Genomic DNA, 20,111 nt, shown 5'->3' with positions numbered 1-20,111 from the left:
TCAGGTGCATGCATGGAAATCTGGTTATATCCAGAATAAGCATCCATGAATGACATGATGTAGTGGTCTGTAGTGGCATCTACGAGCTGGTCAATTTGAGGCAAGGGAAAGCAGTCATTGAGGCATGCCTTGTTGAGGTCTGAATAGTCGATGCAAGTTCGCCATTTTCCATTGGGTTTCGGTACTACCACAGGATTGGCTATCCAATAAGGAGCAAAAGCATCTCGAATAAACCAATTTGCTTTTAACCTCTCGACCTCCTCTTTTAGGGCTTTCTTTATGTCGTCGTCTAGGAGCCTCCGTTTTTGTTGCACCGGGGGGAAACTTTTATCAATATTGAGTGCATGGCTTATAACATTCGGACAAATCCCTACCATATCTGAGTGTGACCATGCAAATACATCTGGTTTTTTCCTATCTTTACCACCCTCATCATATCTTTCTCATCGAGCTTTACTTCTTCAAGATCCTTCAATGGTTCGAGATCGACCATTTCTTCAACTCTAGGATTGATCTTTTCTTCTATCTCGAAGACGAATCTGTCCATTTCTCAAATAACCACAAGCATATGTGCATTTGATTGTCTTTTCCCTCTCATGGAAATGCTATAACATTCCCTTGCTGCGAGCTGGTCTCCATTAAGCGTCCCGATGCCACTAGACATCAGGAACTTGATGGCCAAATGCCTAACAGACGGTACTGCCCCCAGCCCAATCAAGGCTAGTCTCCCGAGCAATACATTGTAGGCCGATGGGGTATCCACCACCACGAACTCCATCATTTTGGTTACCAAGACTGGATAGTCTCCCAAGGTTACGGGGAGTTCAATGGATCTCGTGCAAGCAATCCATTCTCCGAAAAATCCATACAACGTGGTTGCACAGACTTAGAAGATATGCTTAGTGCATTTGTCATTGATTTTCAGGGAACTTGGAGTAGATACTTGTCACTGATGGAGTTTTCATACAACAACAACTACCAATCTACCATCGGGGTAGCACTATATGAAATGTTATATAGAAGAAAATGTAGGTCCCCACTTCATTGGGATGAACTGGGAGAGAGAGAAAACTACTTAAGCCAGATGCAGTGCAACACACCAATGAGGCTATTTAGAAAATCAGGGCCAGAATAGTCACAACTCAGAGCATACATGAGTCTTATGCAAACATAAAGAGCATGCATGTTGAGTTTGAAGTTGGTGATCATATATTTCTGTGTAACTCCAAGGAAAGGAATCTCGATGAAGAAGTTTGAAAAGTAGCGAAAGTGGAGCCCCAGATATGTCTGGTCTTTTGAGATTTTGGATAGAGTGGACAATGTGGCTTTCATGGTAGCTTTACTACCATCATTGTCCGGAGTGCACAACGTATTTCATGTGTCACAACTTCGAAAATATGTGCCCAACCCCTAACATGTGCTGAGCTACGATACCTTGGGTTTGCAGGAGGATTTGTCATTAGACGAACATCCAGTAAAAATACTCGATCGAAAGGAAAAAGTCCTAAGGAATAAGACTATTTCCTTGGTGAAGGAATTGTGGAGGAACAATGCTGTTGAGGAGGCAACCTGGGAATTAGAGCCCGATATGCAGCAGCAGTATCCCGAGTTGTTTGAGTAAAAATTTCGGGATGAAATTTCTTTTCAGGGGGGATAATTGTAATATCCTTTTTTTCGAAAAGGTTATTTTGTAATTTTTCAACTGAGAGTATTTTGTCATTTTATATATTTATGGGTTTAAATATTTATGGATTCCAATGATAACAAAGATTCTCGATTTCTTATGTTTGAGAATCTAGAATGAGATTCAAATCTCGGCATGTGCATAATGCCTAATAAATAATTAATTACGTGGGTTAATTTAATTATTTATTTATGTTGTGAATGTTATTATTATTATGAGCATAATAATATTAATAACATGATATAAATTCATTTTATTTTATTATACAGTTTATTGCATTATTATTTAAATGAATTAAATCATGGTAATTGCATGTAATTATGAAATGACCATAATGTCCTTATGTTTAAATTTAGTTGAGGGGCATTTAAATGACATTAGAATATGATTTCAAATGCAATTAACTGATTAAATTCGAAATTTAAATCAGTTATAATAATATCACAATTTCTTTGATTATATTTTAAAAGAAATATAAGAAATTCCTTAATTATAGGCTTAAAATTGATCAACAACAACTAAGAGGTTCATCATTCGTTTCTTTTTGTTTAAGCATGATTTAGAGGGCCTCTCAACAGTTCAAAATTGTGGGAAGAGAGGGAGAGTCGCACTAGTGAAAGAAAATAGACATTCTCTAATTTTCTAGAGAGAGAAAGGGAGATTTCGAGTTTGAGAGCTCTAGAAATTTCTGGGTGGTTTTGAATGTTTGAAATATATTTCCTATGATGTAAGGAACGTTTTTGATGTGACAAAAGGGGCTAGAAAGGTCGTTTTCAAAAATCACAAATTTTCACCATTAAAGTAGGTGTTCTTGAATAATTTTGGATCTAAGAGGACATGGGAGGTTCCGGGTTTGTTTGAAGTGTTTAGAAAGCTTAGAGGGACCCTAAGAAGTGTTTTGGACGTGAAGAAATGGATCAAAAAGCTCTAAAACAAAATTTTGTATTTTGACCACCATTTTTGACAGTACACCGGCGACGGGGAAGACAAACACGATCCCACCATCATGGGTCGGTTTTCTTGAGCTTCAAGGGTTATTTGAGGTGCTGGGATCTTTGGGAACAAATTCCAAGTGGGGTGGAGTGTCAAAAACAAGTGGAAATAGGAGTTAGAATCTCGCCGTCTTCGGAGAAGAAGAAGATTCCAGCGAGGCTCTGGCGAACCCGATCTGGGTATTTATGGAGGGTTTTTTCTTTGAATTACTATGATTTATTTAAGTTTGAATAGAGATTAATTATGAAAAATATTTTTATTGTTCAGAAAATATGATTTTATGTTTAAATAATTTCTGTATGATTTAGAATTGTTTTGTATGTTTAGATATAAGTTTTGATCGTATTTGATAATTTTCTTCAATTATTTGCTTTTAAATATGTGATTTAAGAAAATAAATGTGGAAAAATTATTTAAATTATTTTAAAAATTTTGAGAATTTTTGTATATGTTTAAAATGAGATTCTAAGGCTCTGTGTAATTTTATTTCTAATTTTATCGTTTATGTAATTTTCATGATTTATTTGGCTTATTCTATATTTTAAATATGAAAAATATTAACGTTGCTGTTTTGAACTCTAGATAATTTGTGTGTGTTACTGTAGGGTATAGAAACTAGTATGTAGAGTTAGATATTATTTTTAAACTGTTTATCTATTTTTCTTGAATTAATTGGTTTTTCTATTAAATCAATTAAGAAAAATAGTTATTTTTCCCAGGAAATTCTAAAATAATTTTTATAAGTTAATTTTGGCTTGTTGAACAATTATGTATAATTAGTTTAAATTTTGGGCTGGCTGTATAATTATTTTGAATTATTTGAGAAATTGAGGAAAAATAATTTATAAATGTTAAACATTATTTTTCTTGTCTTATATGAGCATTTGTTGATTATTTAGGGTTTCAGAAAAGTTGTTTATTAAATTTTGTTGTCATATGATAATTTTTATAAAAATATTGAGTCTTTAATGTAATAATGATATTAAAGGGTATTTTGGTAATTTTCACATAAAAAATATTTATATGAATTCATACGATACGTTAGAAACATTATTGTTTGTGCATGTGACATGATAGTTTGAACCTTTGTAGAAAATGATTTTAATTTACGTGTCATGCATGTTAAAATGGCATAGTTAAATTATTTCGATAATTAGGGTTTCGAAATAAAACCCTAATGCCTATTTTTATTTTTCCTGAATTGTCTTTGTGTAATTGGAAGTCTATGAGCTAGCGGTCATCGATGTGACACAACAAGTGGTTCGGGACACGTTAGTGGACAATTCACTGCTTAAGGTAAGAAGAGTGGACATCTGCGCACAGGGTGTACGTTATGCGTACAACCTTGTTTTCTTATTTGTTTAATTATGTAATTAAATTTGTGACTTGTATTGTTGCATTAGGTTGACTAGCATGAGGATAGTGTTAGGGATTTTAGTTAGTAGACATGCTTAGATGATCGAGTAGGCGTGCTACTAGATTTTATCTGCTTGTGTGAGTATAACACTTGCAGGAATTATCTTGGATGTGTATAACTCAGGATAATAGGATGCCACCACGAAACTGCTGAGTGTGAGTACAGCGCAGGCAAGGCAATTACATTTCATGTCCGATCAACATGACTTGTTAGTATTTATGTGTGTGAGTGTAACACACATTATGTTAGTGTGATATGGTGTTTATATATCGGACGATGATTATTATGCTTATGATGTTTATTTATGTTTAGTTGAAAGTTTATGATTTCTGGTTTGGGGAGTTATGTCCTACATAGCTCTTCTTATTGGGCGTTAACTCACGGGTACTCTGTGTGCAGGTAAAGGCAAAGCAAAGTAGTGAGTGGTGCGGGCTCGAGGCATGGATGGAACATGTTAGAGGCTGGGCTCCAGTTATTTTATGTTTTTAGAAATAAATGTTATGTTTTTAGATTTTCAAACTTGAATGGTTATTTTCTTTATGATGTTGTTATTAAACCTAGCGTCCAACATTTTTATTTTTAAATAATGAGATCTCATTGTCTGTTTAAATTTTAAATAAATATTTTCTCTTATTGTCTTAAAGTATTTATTGTTTATTATTTTTAAAATGACTCCCTAAGTAACGTCTCGGGAAATCGGGGCGTTACACCTAACACTTACCATGGTATTGAACTGCTTCTTAAAATCCTTCACCACCTGATCCCAAGATGAGATTGAATGTCTTCTAAATTTTTCGAACCAGTTTTTTGTTGGTTCTTTTAGAGTAGCTGGGAACAACATACACCGGAGCTCATAACCAACATTGCTGGCTTGCATGATAGTATTGAATGTGCTCAGATGGCTGTATGGGTCTAAGTTCCCATCAAATGGTGCTACATGGGGTATCCTAAACCCTTGAGGAAATGGCGTGTTGGAGATATGTGGGGCGAAAGGCTCGAGCTCCTCATTGGAGTCTTCAGCTTTATCCCTATTCCCTTCATCCTGAAGAAGTCTAAACACCCTTTCGAGCTGGTGAATTCTCTCCTGGACCAAGTCCACTAGAGGCTGAGCTTGTACTTGGGGAAGGTGGTTATTGTTTATAAAGACCCCTACTCCTTGTCCCGGTATAGGGTTATACTGATTCGCATATGCTGGCTGTTTTTTACTGTTCAAATGGTCGCGTAAATCGGGTTTTGTAGGATCGGCTTGCCCCCGGTTATGGTTCAGGTGATTTCAAAGGTCAGGATGGTTGCCCTAATTTCCAGTATTCCTGGGTTCGATATTATATATGCTTACAGACCTAGTGTAGTCTAAGTTCCCACTTATGAAACTAACGTTGCTCTCTGGCTCAGGGGCTCGGTGGTTATGAGGTGGATCTTCTGTAACACCCTGGATAGCCAGGACCGTTACACTATGTGTTTGTAAAGTGCCAGACTTGCTAATCAAGTCAATTAATTGAAAGCGTGTCATCGAAACTATAAAGGAACTAGGGTTTAAAATGTTTTGGTCTCAAGAGCCACATTTTCATTAAGAAACATTATTTATTTACACGGGATCCAAAAAATATCAGTTTAAAGGCCATTTACAAAAGTTGTAGGTTCAGATACAATAACCAGCCATACTAACGCAAAATGAGTAGTTAGGTAATCCCTGTCCTGACTCACTCCTCGACCATGGTGATCGAACAGCTGGCTATGTACATTCCACCTCGGAGCTCTCCACCTCAGGCTTGGTCCAGCTTGCCTTTGCCTTTACCTGCACCACGTAGCACCCGTGAGCCAAGGCCCAGCAAGAAAACACAACAACAGAGCATAGGCAACCAACAGACAAATCCATATCTCACATCGCATCATAAGTTCTCAAACATGTAATTATTTAGCATAACCAAGTATTCAACATATTAAGCTCATCAATTCATTTCTCATTACACAGCACAAATGATAACTAGGGCTGGCGCTCTCAGGCTGCTCCCTCCGTTATCCCACTGACTCCGGCCTAATTAAGCCGAGCTTAGTGAATATTCTCGGCTACCAGTGTCCAAGCCGCGCCCTGTGCACAAATACTATGTACGGCACTCCTAGGCCGCTTTTACATGTCCCATGGCGTAATACCATCATTGACACGAAACAATACTCGGGAGCACTTAGTCCCATCACAACATATAGTCGGGGGCAGTTTTCTCACCTGTATCCCGAGCTTCTGATGCCCCAAAGCCGCGAGCACGGTCCTCTACCCCGAGCCTCTCCAAAGACCTAGTCACAACATAAATGAAACATCATTTATCACTAACCAATCCAAAACTACTTCCCGGAACCAATCCCACACTCTCGAAATCCCCAAATTGTAATGACCCACTACTCTAGACATTTTGGACCATTAACGAAACTATACATAAAACTTACATTTTTGCGGAAATACCATAATTTATCAAAAACTTGTAGAAACAAAGTTTACTTTCATAAAATAAGTAGGATATGGGTACCCATTGTCTTTAAAACAAAAATAACTTAAAAACTAAAAAGAGTTACATAGAAAATGCGGAAAATACATTTAAAACCATAAAAACATAAACAAGACTACATCCTCGAATCGAATAACGCTCGGCCCCTTGACTCCATTCACCATCGATACACATCCTCTAAGCGTCACGAATATTTCCACCTCTAAAGCTTATTTCCTGCACATAAACAGAAAGGAATGAGCCTAATGCGCAGCAAGGAAAAATCTAACACTTAATCATATACATAATTTCATAAGAAAACATAAAGACTTAACATAATACATAATACATATAACATACACTTATTATAATGGCCATTATTCTTGGGGTCCAATAGACTAAACAAACATATGCCCATGGAGTTAGTGGGGTCCTACTAGCTAAGTAGGTCATATGCCCATAACCCATTTGGGGTCTTGTTAGCCATATGGGTCATATGCCCAAGCCTACAAACATACATACATATCATAACACATTTAATAACATAAAACATATAGATAACATAAGCACATAACATATTGATTCTAGCCTATTTTCCTTACCAAAGTTACCGGGATATAATGGACTAAGTTGGGACTTTTGGAACACTCCTAAAACCATAATGAACAAGAGTGAGTTGAAAGAAGGAAAGAGATGAAATGAAAGAGAATAGGAAGACTAAACCATTAAAAGAAAATATGCTTACCACAACTTAAGTGCTTAAGAACTTGGATTCCCTAACCAAAATAAGAATGAGGTTAGGAAATTGAGTAGAAGACTAAGAGAAAGGAAACATAATACAGAAAGGAACTAGAGCTTTGGTTACCTCAAAGATTTGCAAGATCAATCTAACCTCCACCGAAATACTATAGAACTCACTTCCCAAAGTGTTTGATAAGCTTATGATGTTTAAGCTTATAGTTTTTCCCCAAACCAGGTGTTTACACTCTCACACTCACTTAACACTAGCAGCTTCTGAACTTAGAGCAAATGGTGAATAATGGCTGGGTACTAGGTCCTATTTATAGAGTTTGGAGATGAAAAGATCTTGATTTTACTTGAATAAAAATAATGGCTTTTTAGGTGAAAATCATTTGAATAATCGTTCAGCAGAGGCTGAAGACTCGTTCAAAAGATGCTGGACTTATGAAGAAGTTTGAATGGCTGAAAGGAAAAGAATTCAAAAACAATTGAACATATGCTGAAGGAGGCGATATATCGCCCCCTGTAGGCGATATATCGCCTGGGCCAGTATGCCTGAGGCGACCGTGCATCGTTTCGTGTTTTCCGTATCTACGTGCTGCGACATATCGCCCCCTATAGCTGCGATATATCGGCACTCGCTGAATATTTAAACACGAAATTACACATTTTTAGCTAAGTTTGAATGGAGTAAACAGCCTTGACTAAGCCCTCAACGTACTCAAAGCTGCTGACTGACCCTATAACATTCAAACTTTACCTTTATTTAATTTAATCCTCCAAAATACTTAATCCTTAATTACCATTCATAACATGTGCTTAAAATCCTATTGGTTGATGTCTAAACCTTATAATATAATAAATATGATCCTTAATATCAGTCACATAATCAAACCTTAGGTTATACTTAATATTCTTAAACTATAGGTTAAACTTAGAAAATCTATAAGTACTACTATGAGTGTCCAAATAATTCCCGGTCTGAACCAAAAATCCATAGTAACAAAGATAATGCTATAAATACTATCATACTATTATCTATCTTAGCTAAGTAAAGTTCTTGGACTCTACAATTCTCCCCTACTAAAAAGAATTTCGTCCTCGAAATTTACTTATCACATAACCCCGGATACCGGCCTTGCATGTCCTCCTCCAACTCCCACGTTGCCTCGCATTCAGAACTATTGCTCCATAGGACTTTGACTATAGGAAGGCTCTTGGACCGTAACTAATTCATCCCTCTATCTAGGATGCTAACCGGTCGTTCCTCGTAACTTAAGTCTTTCTGGAGTGCTATCGTATCGTATTTGAGGACGTGAGATGGGTCTGACACATACTTGCGTAACATCGAGATGTGGAAGACGTTGTGACTATCAGCTAATGCTGGCGGTAGGGCTAGTCTATACGCAACTGTTCCCACTTTGTCCAATATCTAAAAGGACCTATGAATCGGGGACTAAGCTTGCCCTTCACTTCATATTCTTTAGGAAAGAGATTAACGCATAACTTGGATGATTCCATGGTAAGAGTAAAAGTGTTTTTGAAAAGGTGAAGCTTTCTCTAAGGGGTTTAGAGAGTCGGGAACCAATGACGGAGCTTCACATACATATCTATACATATATATATGTGTAGAAAGAGAAAAACAAGTAGGAAGATAAATTTCCCGCCAAAATAAAAGATGGAATCACAGAATATAATGTCAATTATTGTGAAATAAATGAACGAATAATCATATCAATGAAACAAAAATCACATTATCACAATCTCCCCCAACAAACTAAGATTGGTTTACTTAAGTTAACAATGGCTGCCCAACTTAATCAATTTTGGATATGTGCAGCTCTAGTACGTGGTAGAACCCTAGTAGTGTACACTTGGGTTTGTCTCACCTGTAGATGAAGCATATGCTCGGCAGAAGATGTCAACACATCTGTGTATTTGATCAATAGATGCCCATCCATAGCTTTGGGATTCAAGACTCCTGCGGAAGCTTGGTCTGGACATCCAGCAAAGTATGAAAATTTGAGAGTGTTTGGTTGAAACTGCTATGCTCATGTGAGACAATACAGGCTGTTAAATGCATTTTTCTGTGCTACCCAGAATGTGTAAAAGGATACAGACTTTGGTGCATGGAATCTGGATTTAAAAAATGCATTGTGAGTAGAGATGTGACTTTTAATGAGTTTTAAATGGGGTATAAGCAAGAGAGTGTACAAAACAGTTCGGAAAGGAACAATACTGAGAGACAAATATCTCAGGCAGGTGGAGACTCTCAGATCTGATACAAATGATAGAGATCAAATGGAGACAACTGAATTGACAAGTGATGCTACTGAAGGTACAAGTAGAGGTCAAGAAATTCAATATCTTCACGACTACAGGTTAGCCAGGGATAGAGTGAGAAAGGAAATCAAGCCACCAAAAAGATTTGGATATGCAGACCTTATTGCATATGCTCTTAATGTTGCTGAAGAGGAAATAGAGCAAGAACCACTGAGTTATAAGGAAGCTGTGAATAGCAAGGATAGCCATAAGTGGATTGAAGCAATAAGAAAGGAAATGATATCTTTATATTGGTATGAAACTTGGGAACTGTAGGATGTATATGGCAGCTTATGCAAGTGCTGTAGGATCAGTCATGTATGCCATAGTCTATACAACACCAGAATTGACTTGACTTGTTAGCATGGTGAGTAGTTTTATGGCAGACCCAGGAAAGGAACATTGTGAAGCTCTTAAATGGAATTTAAGATACATTAAGGGATCCATCACTAAGGGTTTGGTTTTTGGTGGAGAGAAACAAATCTCAAATTACCTGAACAGTGTTAAAGGATGTGTTTATTCGGATTATGCTGGCTGTTTGGACACCAGAAAATCAATTACTGGGTACATTTTTACTGTTTTAGGTACAACTGTGAGTTGGAAGGATACATTGCAAAAAGTTGTAGCGTAATCTACAACTGAGGCAGAATATACTGCTATAACTGAGGCAGTTAAAGAAGCTTTGTGGATGAAGGGACTGATTCAAGAATTGGGGATTCGGCAAACAACTATGACAGTATTTTGTGATACTCAAAGTGGCATTCAGTTGTCAAGGAATCATGTCCATCATGACAGGAAAAAGCATATTCATATTAAGATGCATTTTATTGGAAAGATCATTCAGGGAGGGACTGTTTTGATTGATAAAATATCTACCAACCAGGAACCTTTTCTACTGCTTAGACCGTATAAAATTGAAGTCATGTCAGCTAGTCTGATGTCAAAAAGGGCAGACACTCTGATCTTTGCTTAGTTATGTAGCCAAGGAGGTGATTTGTTGATTAGTTGGTCCACCTAACTAAAGCCTCTAATTCCTAAGCTTTCGTATTTTAAGCTGGTAGTTAAAACACTTGTAATAGACTACTGACAATGGTGTGTTGTCCATTTCTAAAAACCAGAATAATAGCTCACCTACTCTATAGCTTGGGCATCGATTTTTTTTTTTCAATTCTCTCTCTAGAAAAACTCTTTCTAATCTTAAACTCATCTTGAGAAAGAAAGTGAGTTCTAACCGAGATTGGATTATGATCAATAAAGTCACTTTCATATTCATTTTTCTCATGATTGTTCTTTACTTGTTTGATTAAATTTCTAATTGCATTCTTAAGGTTTATTGCTTGAATTCAGTTTTGAGTTTCTTTTGTATCAATTCAGTGATACTTTGCACAAAAAAATCCACACTCAATTCACCAAATTTCAATGAAATACCAAACCATAAAATTCAGACAAAACTCCAAACAAGACCTAAAGTTCTAAACCATAAAAATTAACAATCTCAACAACCACCACTCTTCCCACTAAAATGATGCACTTAAGCAACAAAGAAAATATCAACAGCCTTATTCCAACGTCCACTTTAGAAATCTAGAGCAATTTTTGTTTCAGTGACATACCAAGTAAATAAAAATAAACGAGATTGTACTCTTAAATGTACAAACGCCAACTCCATTGCATTACAAGTTACCTTTAGTAACGTACCAAAGGTCGTTGCTTGCGTAACATGTAATTATCAAAAGCAAGATGCAGAAATAGAAAAATGGTATTTACTCAATTTATAATAAAACTTAACCAGACTAGCATAAGTTGCTCCCATAGTGATCAATTTTGACATATCTACCTAGAGTGGGTGTGTGTGTCTTCAAGTTAATATTCCAAGCTACCAATAAAGGCGTGTCATTTCTTTTATCAGCATGCTTACATTAAAAATTTACAAATATTTAGATGACTTAATCCAAGTACAAACTCCAAGTAAAAGCACAAACCTGAATCTTTAATACTTAGAAATATGTGGTGAACAACAATAGAGACGAGACAACGACAAGAGCATTCTATGGACCTCTGCAACAGATTCAGACAACATAGTTCACAATTCAAATAATAAGTTGGGAAACATAAATAATTTTTTTCTAATTGAGTAAAGGGAACAAAAGCATGTTGACCAATTCGATTAACATCTCCTCTATCTAGACAACGTATAATACACTCATAAATCAGAGAAGTGCACCTAATCCTCCCACTTTCTTATACATCAGCATCATCGTACAAGTTTCATACATTTACTTGAACAAAGTTACATAACAAACTCAATAAAACATAATTTTAAAAAAAATTAACATTATCACAAATTTCACTCACATTAGTTTGTCCAACTATTCCTTCGATAAAGCGCTCAACACAAAAAAAACCTCGCTTGGCACCATCATCATCTTTCTGGTTTCTTCTCTCTTCTCATTTTGCACCAAATTTCATGGAAAACCCACAACATAAAAGCCAAGCACAGCATATAATACTTTGCCTAACTGTAACTCAAGCCCAAAATAGTGTGCATTTCACGGTAAACATAACGAAGCACAACTGATAACTAGTTCACTCAAGTTTACACTGATATTTTTTCAAACATCTTTTAAAAGTCTGAGCTTCAATCCTATTACACATAGTCCTATATTATAAGTTCACATGCAACCCTATTGTACTCATCTCTTATTTTTTATCGGAACTACTTACCATTGTCAAATTGGGCAAATCAATCCTCAACTTCAAACGTAAAGTCAAAAAAAAAATTTTAAACAAAAATACTCTTCCATAAAGTCCAACAACAAACATCCCAACTTGGAAATTTTGTGTATTGCCATACAAATTACTTACTCAAACAAAAAAAATTCACAATGCATAATCAAGAAATCAGTTAGAGGAAACTCACCATGAATGGAACGGCTACACCAACCCGAACACTAAAGCATGTCGACCTACCTAGTAAACAGGCATTCCTTCGATCCAAAACCGCGAATCTACTCAGGGGAGGGAATGAGTGACACGAAACAGAACATTCAAAAACAAAACCCCACGAACTTATCGACCAAGCCAACAAACCAAGAACCTAATGCAAATATTCCTCATTTGGGGTTTTCCTCTTCAAATAATGTCTCTTTTCAGAGTTGGGGAGGAGAATAACCTTGTTCGGTTAGTCGGAGGAGGGAAAGAAACTGATTTGTTCGGTTAGTCGGGGGAGGGAAAGAAACTGATTTGTTGAGAAGGTTTTTTGAAAAAAAAAATGCTCTTAACACGAAGACAAACCGTAGCCGGTTAATGGGTACCCATATGGGGTATTTCAGTATTTTTGCACACTCAAAGCTTCACATTCAATCCAGCCATTGAACACAAATATTACACCCATCCAACGACTCACATTTACTGAAGGACTAAGTCCTCCTGAAGTAACCGAGGGACTTAAGAAGTGCCCATATATATATATATATATATAAAAGATTCAAAAATAATTTGTTTCGTGCCTAATTATATATGTTCTAACAAATACTGTATAATTTTGATAATGTTACAATTTTTATGCTATTTAATTTTTAGAGTATATAATAATCATAAAACTTCATGATATACATTTCACATGTAATAAAATAAATATGCTAGTTCTTTGTTACTATCAACACATCTCTTCTACATAATAAGTGTGTAGACAACATAAATTCTTGTTTTTAATGGTTTTTTATTTTTTTTAGTTAACTTTAACATAATATTTTTATATATAACAGAATATTCTTATATTTAACAGTAGATTATAAATATGATTTAAACTTAAACCAAATTAAATAAATAATTAATTAAACAAATTAAAATAGGATATTATTGAGATATTTTACAATTCAATTATTTAAAAATAATAAAATCATACGTTTTAAATACATTTTATTTAAAATATTAAATCAGATTTACTTAAAAATAATAAAGTCATACATATCATTTTTTTATCTTATAAATTTGTGTGATAGTTTATTTTTTATTAAGTGATTGAAGCTATTTTTCTTCATTAAATTCATCCAAAGACATTGCGAGATATGTATACTACTTTACACTATGACTTTTTATATTCTTATTTTATTTTGTTTACCGAGTTTTTCAGAAACTACAATAATAAAATATAAGAGAGATTAAAGAGAAAGGGTTTAGAAGTTATAAGCAACATTTTTACGTGGTTAGGGCGTTAATGAGCCTTAGTCCACGAGACAGTTGTATTAGAGCTTAGAGGATCTATAACAATGGATTTTTCTCTCAGTTTCTGCAGAGTAACTGTATACACGCTAAAGAGAGGTCCCTTCTTTAGTACTCTGTTACATGTATTTATAGGTTCACAGGCGCACAGGGCGTGGGCCGGGCTGACCCGGGCCCAATAAAGGTATAAATACTACTGGCTTCTCTATCGGAAGCCCAATACAAAGGATTTAAAACATAAAAGAAAAACATTAACCTGAGCCCATTGGGCCAGCCCAAACCATATCTATCACCCGACAAATTGGAGCTTTGGTCTGGGCATCTCGAGTTACGAGGCAGATTCAGGGGATAAGATCGGTTCAGAGGAGTGGCGGCACAGGTCTGACCCAGCGGCGTACAATCCTGAGGTGGCCTTTTCTGCAGGTGAAACGTGGGACAACCCCCACGCTTCATGGGGCGAAGTCAGGGTCACAGATGCTTTATCCTGCCAACCTGGAGGACCTGACTCGGGTTCGTTTACCCAAGTCCATCTCTGTTCGTTGAGGTCCCGTACCAATTACTGTGGGCCCGGACCATCTACCAGGAGCCCGAATCATTTACCAGGCTTCGGGACCATTCTTGTCGATCCCGACTGTTACCCCCAGTCAGTCGTACCGTCTCCCGGATGACCGTCCCGGACAATACTTCTCGGACGCCTTCCAGGCCTCACCCAGAATTGGGCTGTCGATACCCTTTATACTCCTTGCCAAACAGGCCTAGGCTGGGCCCACCCTCAATTGGCCGACTCGTGGGTCTGGAACGCAGTCTTGGGCCCACGGCAGGAAACAGGGATAACATATTCTATTATTAATTTTTTTAATATTATTGTAATTTATATATATATATGTCATGCAGCCATATAAACATATATATATCTATGTTAATGTTGTGTTTAGATGTCATATATGTAGAGATTATTGATATAAATATTTATATATACTATTGAATTGTAATTCGTTTTATTATATATTGAAGAAAAAAAAGTGAACCAGTTTTTATTAAAATTATAGGCAATGTTTTGCCCTAATTTTTTAAATACATTTATGTCATACATTATATTAAACATATTTTATTTATTTTTATGATATTATTTATTTATTAAAATTTATATGATAATTAAAAAATAAAAAAAATAAATATATATTTGAATAAACATGCTTATAACTGTAAAACTAACCATTGCACATTATTTTTATCTGGTATATAAAATAATTGTGATATTTTTTAGAGTAAAAAATGCAAAAGTAATGTATATATTTAATACTATTAATATGATAATTGAAAAGAAAATTTGAGTCAAAATGAAAAATCATGACAAATATAGTTTAAGTGGTTAATATAATTTTATTGAGTTCCTTCCGTTTCCTAGCAATAAAAAAAATAAAATACAACTATAGCAAACAAATTATTTAACAATAATAATAATAACAAATTAATCATTTCCAAGCAATACAACAATAAAAAATAAAAAAAATGGCTATAGGTGTATGATAATAACAGTAATACGAAAACAAAATCACCTCACAGTATGGTGGATGTGAGAATGTGTAGTGTAGAGCTTTATATTATAAAAATATGGAGATAAAACCAAAAAGATAATGAAAATCCTTATCATAGATAGCTTTAAAAAATGTCTACACCTATACCTAGCCTTCATTGGCCCATCTGAGTTTAAGGACTATATTATAAAATCAACTTAATAAATTTATTTATAAAAATACATTTACTTGTCACATCATTAAAAAATAATATGCTTAAAATAGAAAAGTCATAATTCTAGATTTTACCTTATTTTAGGTTTTCAAAAATAATACTTATAAGATAATAAGTGGTTATTTTTTTCTTTTATAAAAAACTTTATTTTTATACCACAGAATTTTATGTATAGTTTGATTACTTCCAAAGTTTATTTGTAGAAAATTAATTTATTATCTTAAGATACTAATTAATTATTTTTTAGGATATATTATCTTATCTTATTATTTAAGATATTTTTACATTAACTTCCATCAAGTTTATTATAGAAACTAATTAGTTACAATAAAGTATAACAATTAAGTTATCATATAATTTATTAGCAAAATTTACTTTTAGTCTATTACATAATAAGTTTTAATACATTTTTAATAATATGATCTAAAATTTAAGTTTTTTTTTTATAAAAATATAACCCGTTAGTATTTTATCGGATTCGAACTTTGAAAACTTAGAAAAAATGAAAAAAAAAAATCTTGAATTACTTAAACTTTTTTATTTCAGGTATATTATTTTTAAATTTTTGGATTTTTTTTATGATGTAACATGATTTTATGTAAATAAAATATCTTAGATAATTTTTAAAATTAAAATGCAAAAATCATATGATATGTAAATTTTCCTTGTAAACTTTTAATAAATCACGAAAAAAATTATTAAAATTAGTAATGCAAATCTGCTTAATTATTTATATTTATAAATTCAAACAATTGATTGCCAAAGAAATAAACAAAGACCAAATAAGTTACCAATAGTGATAACATGATTTCTCTTTTATTATTTACTTTGTTTTTATGTTTAGTGGAGACAATTAACTAATTTATAGTTTTAATTTTAATTTATTTTAGTACAAATGAGTTTTTTTAAATAATTAATTAATTTAATTTAATTTAAATTAAATAATTAATTAACATATTATAATAAAAGTGTTTCCCCCTATTTTGCAAAAAACAATTTTTCTCGACGTACCCTTCTTTAAAAGTTGCTTTTGTCGCTGCGGTTCATTTTGCACCAAACAAAAGTCCTAGTACTAACGGAACTTTGCCGTCCCCATTTTCTGATGCAAAAACGCGTCGGCAAAAGTCAAACGACTTTGTCAGCGAAAAATAGCACTGTTATCGGCACAAAAACGCGCTGGGAAAGACCTTTTTTTGTTGTTGTGAGTGTATGATAATTTGGTATAAATTTTGTGTGCACATATCATTATACTTTTTAATTAAATATTATGCATAAAGTCTTTTCCATAACCAAATTGGTATAGATATTATTCCCTTTATCATTAAGTGAGGAAATAAGTAAGAGTAAATATAAGAATATTTTGCTGCAAAATTCTCTTATCTTTGTGAGGCGTTATACTTTTGTTTTATTGGTGAACGAAAGCTCATTGTGTCACAAAAAATACACAAAAGTATCCTAATAAAATTATAATTACAAGTTAATAATTATTTAATCTTAACATCATTATATATGCAATTTTATTTATATTCATTAATAAGAATAATCTTTTTGTTTTGGATAAACAAAAAGTGGAGAAATATTACATGACATAATCTTTTTTTTTTACAAAATTACATAACATAATCTTTATCAGTTCGTGTTTTGAATTTTCATTTTTAAATAATATATAAATTCTCATTCCTATTTTATAAACGTAATTAAAAAATATATAGTTACTTTTAAATGTATTCTTTCTTTTATTAAAAAGTTTAGTATTTATTAGTAATTAAAAACTGAATCCTAAGACAAGGTAGAGATAATATATGTATAAATATGGAAATTACACTGAATTTTTCGTTATCATTATTAATAGGAAAATTACTCTTTGATTTTAATCTAATCTTCATATAATAAATTACTTTTATGGAGATATCATCGACTCTAACAAATATTAAATACAATTTTATTTATATAAAAAAGATTATCTCGATCTATCCGTTACAATTAAAAATTACGAATACATAAAAAAAAATATACACTTATTACACAGCAATAATAATTAATTATTAATCTTCGCCACAATTTAAAATTTTACTTAATAACCCTGACAAAAAAAAAATACTGAATATTTTGTGTCGAGATTAACTGCATCTAATAAAAAGAATTGATGCCAATAAGAACCTCTTTTGGCAGCTAAATTTGCATTTGTTTACTCTAGTAATAATAATAAAAATACTATATTAATCATAACATTATTTGTAATTAAAAGTAAGATTTTAGTTTCAAAATTTAATTAAAAGTAACTGAAATTTTAAGTAAAAGAGTTATGATAATTATGTCTTAATTAAAAGCTTTAGTCACAAAAATAATATATATTGTGTTTAATAAATATACTTTTATAAGACACAACACACAACAATTATTAATAAATTTATATGTAGGAGCAGTTACAAATTATAATAAGATATTATCTTAATTATAATCACAATAAATTATTACTTATTTAAACATCACATTTATAATAATAATAATTATTATTAACCACATACAATTTTTTAGTTATATATAAATTTAAGAAATTAATTTCAAGATATCACTACAATATACAAACAAACACTTAATTTTCTTTATAGTGATCTTTTTACTATCAATTAGTTTATAAAGTGATTAGACTACTAGATGATAATGATGTTAAGTGGTTGATGATAAGAACTGGTATAAACTCTAATGTTAATGGTGTAATGACTATGAAAAATTGAAAGAAAGTGAAAGATGGGTATGGCATTGTATATAAAGAATATATATATATATATATATACAATAAACTATGGACTATATATATATATATATATATAGTCACAATAGTGGGTATTCAGTACATCCTAGACATGGCACCCTATCTATATCTATGAGTAGACATAATGACCACATCCACATGAAAAGCTATATATTATGAAAGAGACCATATATATATATATATGGATCTTGTGAAACCATTAAATATAAATGAGAATATTTATAATTATTATTATTATCATTATCATTATATATGATACATCGGTTTCGCACACTTTACCAATTTCCTTAAAAGGGAAACCAAAAACATATTTAGTATAGAAATAGTTTATGAATATATATATATAGTACTTTATTTAACATATATAGATACACCCCCAAAAAAGGAGCCTAATAACACACACACAAACACATATATATAAATATACGTCTATATATCGATACACATTACAATTATACAATTCACTGTATATATAGACGAAATGTGAGAAGTGGCGAGAACCATTTGCAGCTATCCCGGCTGCTAAAATGACCAGGAGCCATGCTGATACATATATATATATATGTGAACTATATATATATATAGATATAACTATATTTATAGGCTAAAAGTTCCAAAGAAATGAGGAGTGGGAATCATAATAATGAGAAGTAGTAAAAGGGTAATCTTGATCATGAGTAGCAGTATTAGTAGTGATGTTGTTATCATGATCATCAGCTGTTGCAGCTTGAAGAATCGAGTCACCTGAGTACTGAATAATCGGATGATCATCATCTTCAATCCCAGAAAAAGGGTCAAAATCATCATAATAACCACCTGCACTTCCATGGTAGTGGCCGCCGTGAATATTGCTATTATAATAAGTATCATCATTATTCGAAGAATAATCCAAAAAGTTGAACAACGACCAGTCCGTGTTGGAAAAGCCATCATCATCATCACGAACACGAACATCCTCAGACGATGATCCCCTGCGAGAGGGCTCGCCACCGGACTGATCCGGTGGATCATCGTAGCTAGGGTTTGGTTGTTCCTGCAAATTATTACCATGGCAATTAGTAGTAGCAGTGATGATTGAGAAGTCATTGGCGAACCTAGCCGCGACGACTTGAATCTCTTGGGGAGTGAGTGACTGGCCACCGGCGATGTCCGGAGGAGTGTCGGGGAAATTGAAGTGGGCGTCGGGCCCCCTGAGGCAGAACTGGGCGGCGTCGAAAGCTCTGGCCGCCTTCTCGGCCATGTCGTACGACCCAAGCCATATTCTCTCACGGCTGTTCGGAAGCCTAATCTCAGAAACCCATTTCCCCCATTTTCTCTTTCGAACTCCTTTGTATTTTGGGTACTGATTACTATTATTGTGATGATAATCGTGATCGCCATGATCGATAACTACCTGGTGTGATTGTTCATCCATGATAATAATAATATATAATATATAATAGGATGAGAATGTTTTTGTTTGTGTGGATAATTAGTGAATGAGAATTTTAATGAGTTGTACCAATAACTGATATTTATACTTGGATGAATTCTCTCCATAAAAAGAAAGAGTCATAGTCTTTACTGTCCTTTTTTAATTTATTTTTTATTTTCTGAATAATTTTTACCAAACGTGTGGATTATTAATCAGTGTAGGATACGTGGTCAGTGGAAGAGACTACTCTGAGTATGACTAGAAGAGACGCGGTGGGTCCACATTTCCATTTCCCATTTACACCACGT

General features: G+C 33.5%; 1 protein-coding gene across 1 annotated transcript; it reads right to left on the bottom strand.

Annotated features, from left to right (window-relative positions):
* Window positions 1-18,733: 18,733 nt before the first annotated feature.
* On the bottom strand, window positions 18,734-19,883 carry LOC133803703 (ethylene-responsive transcription factor ERF018). The gene has a single exon (XM_062241812.1). The coding sequence runs from the start codon at window positions 19,801-19,803 to the stop codon at window positions 18,994-18,996; it is 810 nt and encodes a 269-aa protein (XP_062097796.1). The 5' UTR covers window positions 19,804-19,883; the 3' UTR covers window positions 18,734-18,993.
* Between the last annotated feature and the right edge of the window lie 228 nt (window positions 19,884-20,111).

This window comes from Humulus lupulus, chromosome X, assembly GCF_963169125.1.
Source record: "Humulus lupulus chromosome X, drHumLupu1.1, whole genome shotgun sequence".
NCBI classification, from domain to species: Eukaryota; Viridiplantae; Streptophyta; class Magnoliopsida; order Rosales; family Cannabaceae; genus Humulus; species Humulus lupulus.
Note: the sequence above shows the minus strand (reverse complement) of the source record. Positions and strands in the feature narration are given on the sequence as shown.

Coding starts and splice junctions, on each gene's coding strand:
- LOC133803703 (XM_062241812.1), bottom strand. CDS start 19,803: ATGGATGAACAATCACACCAGGTAGTTATCGATCATGGCGATCACGAT.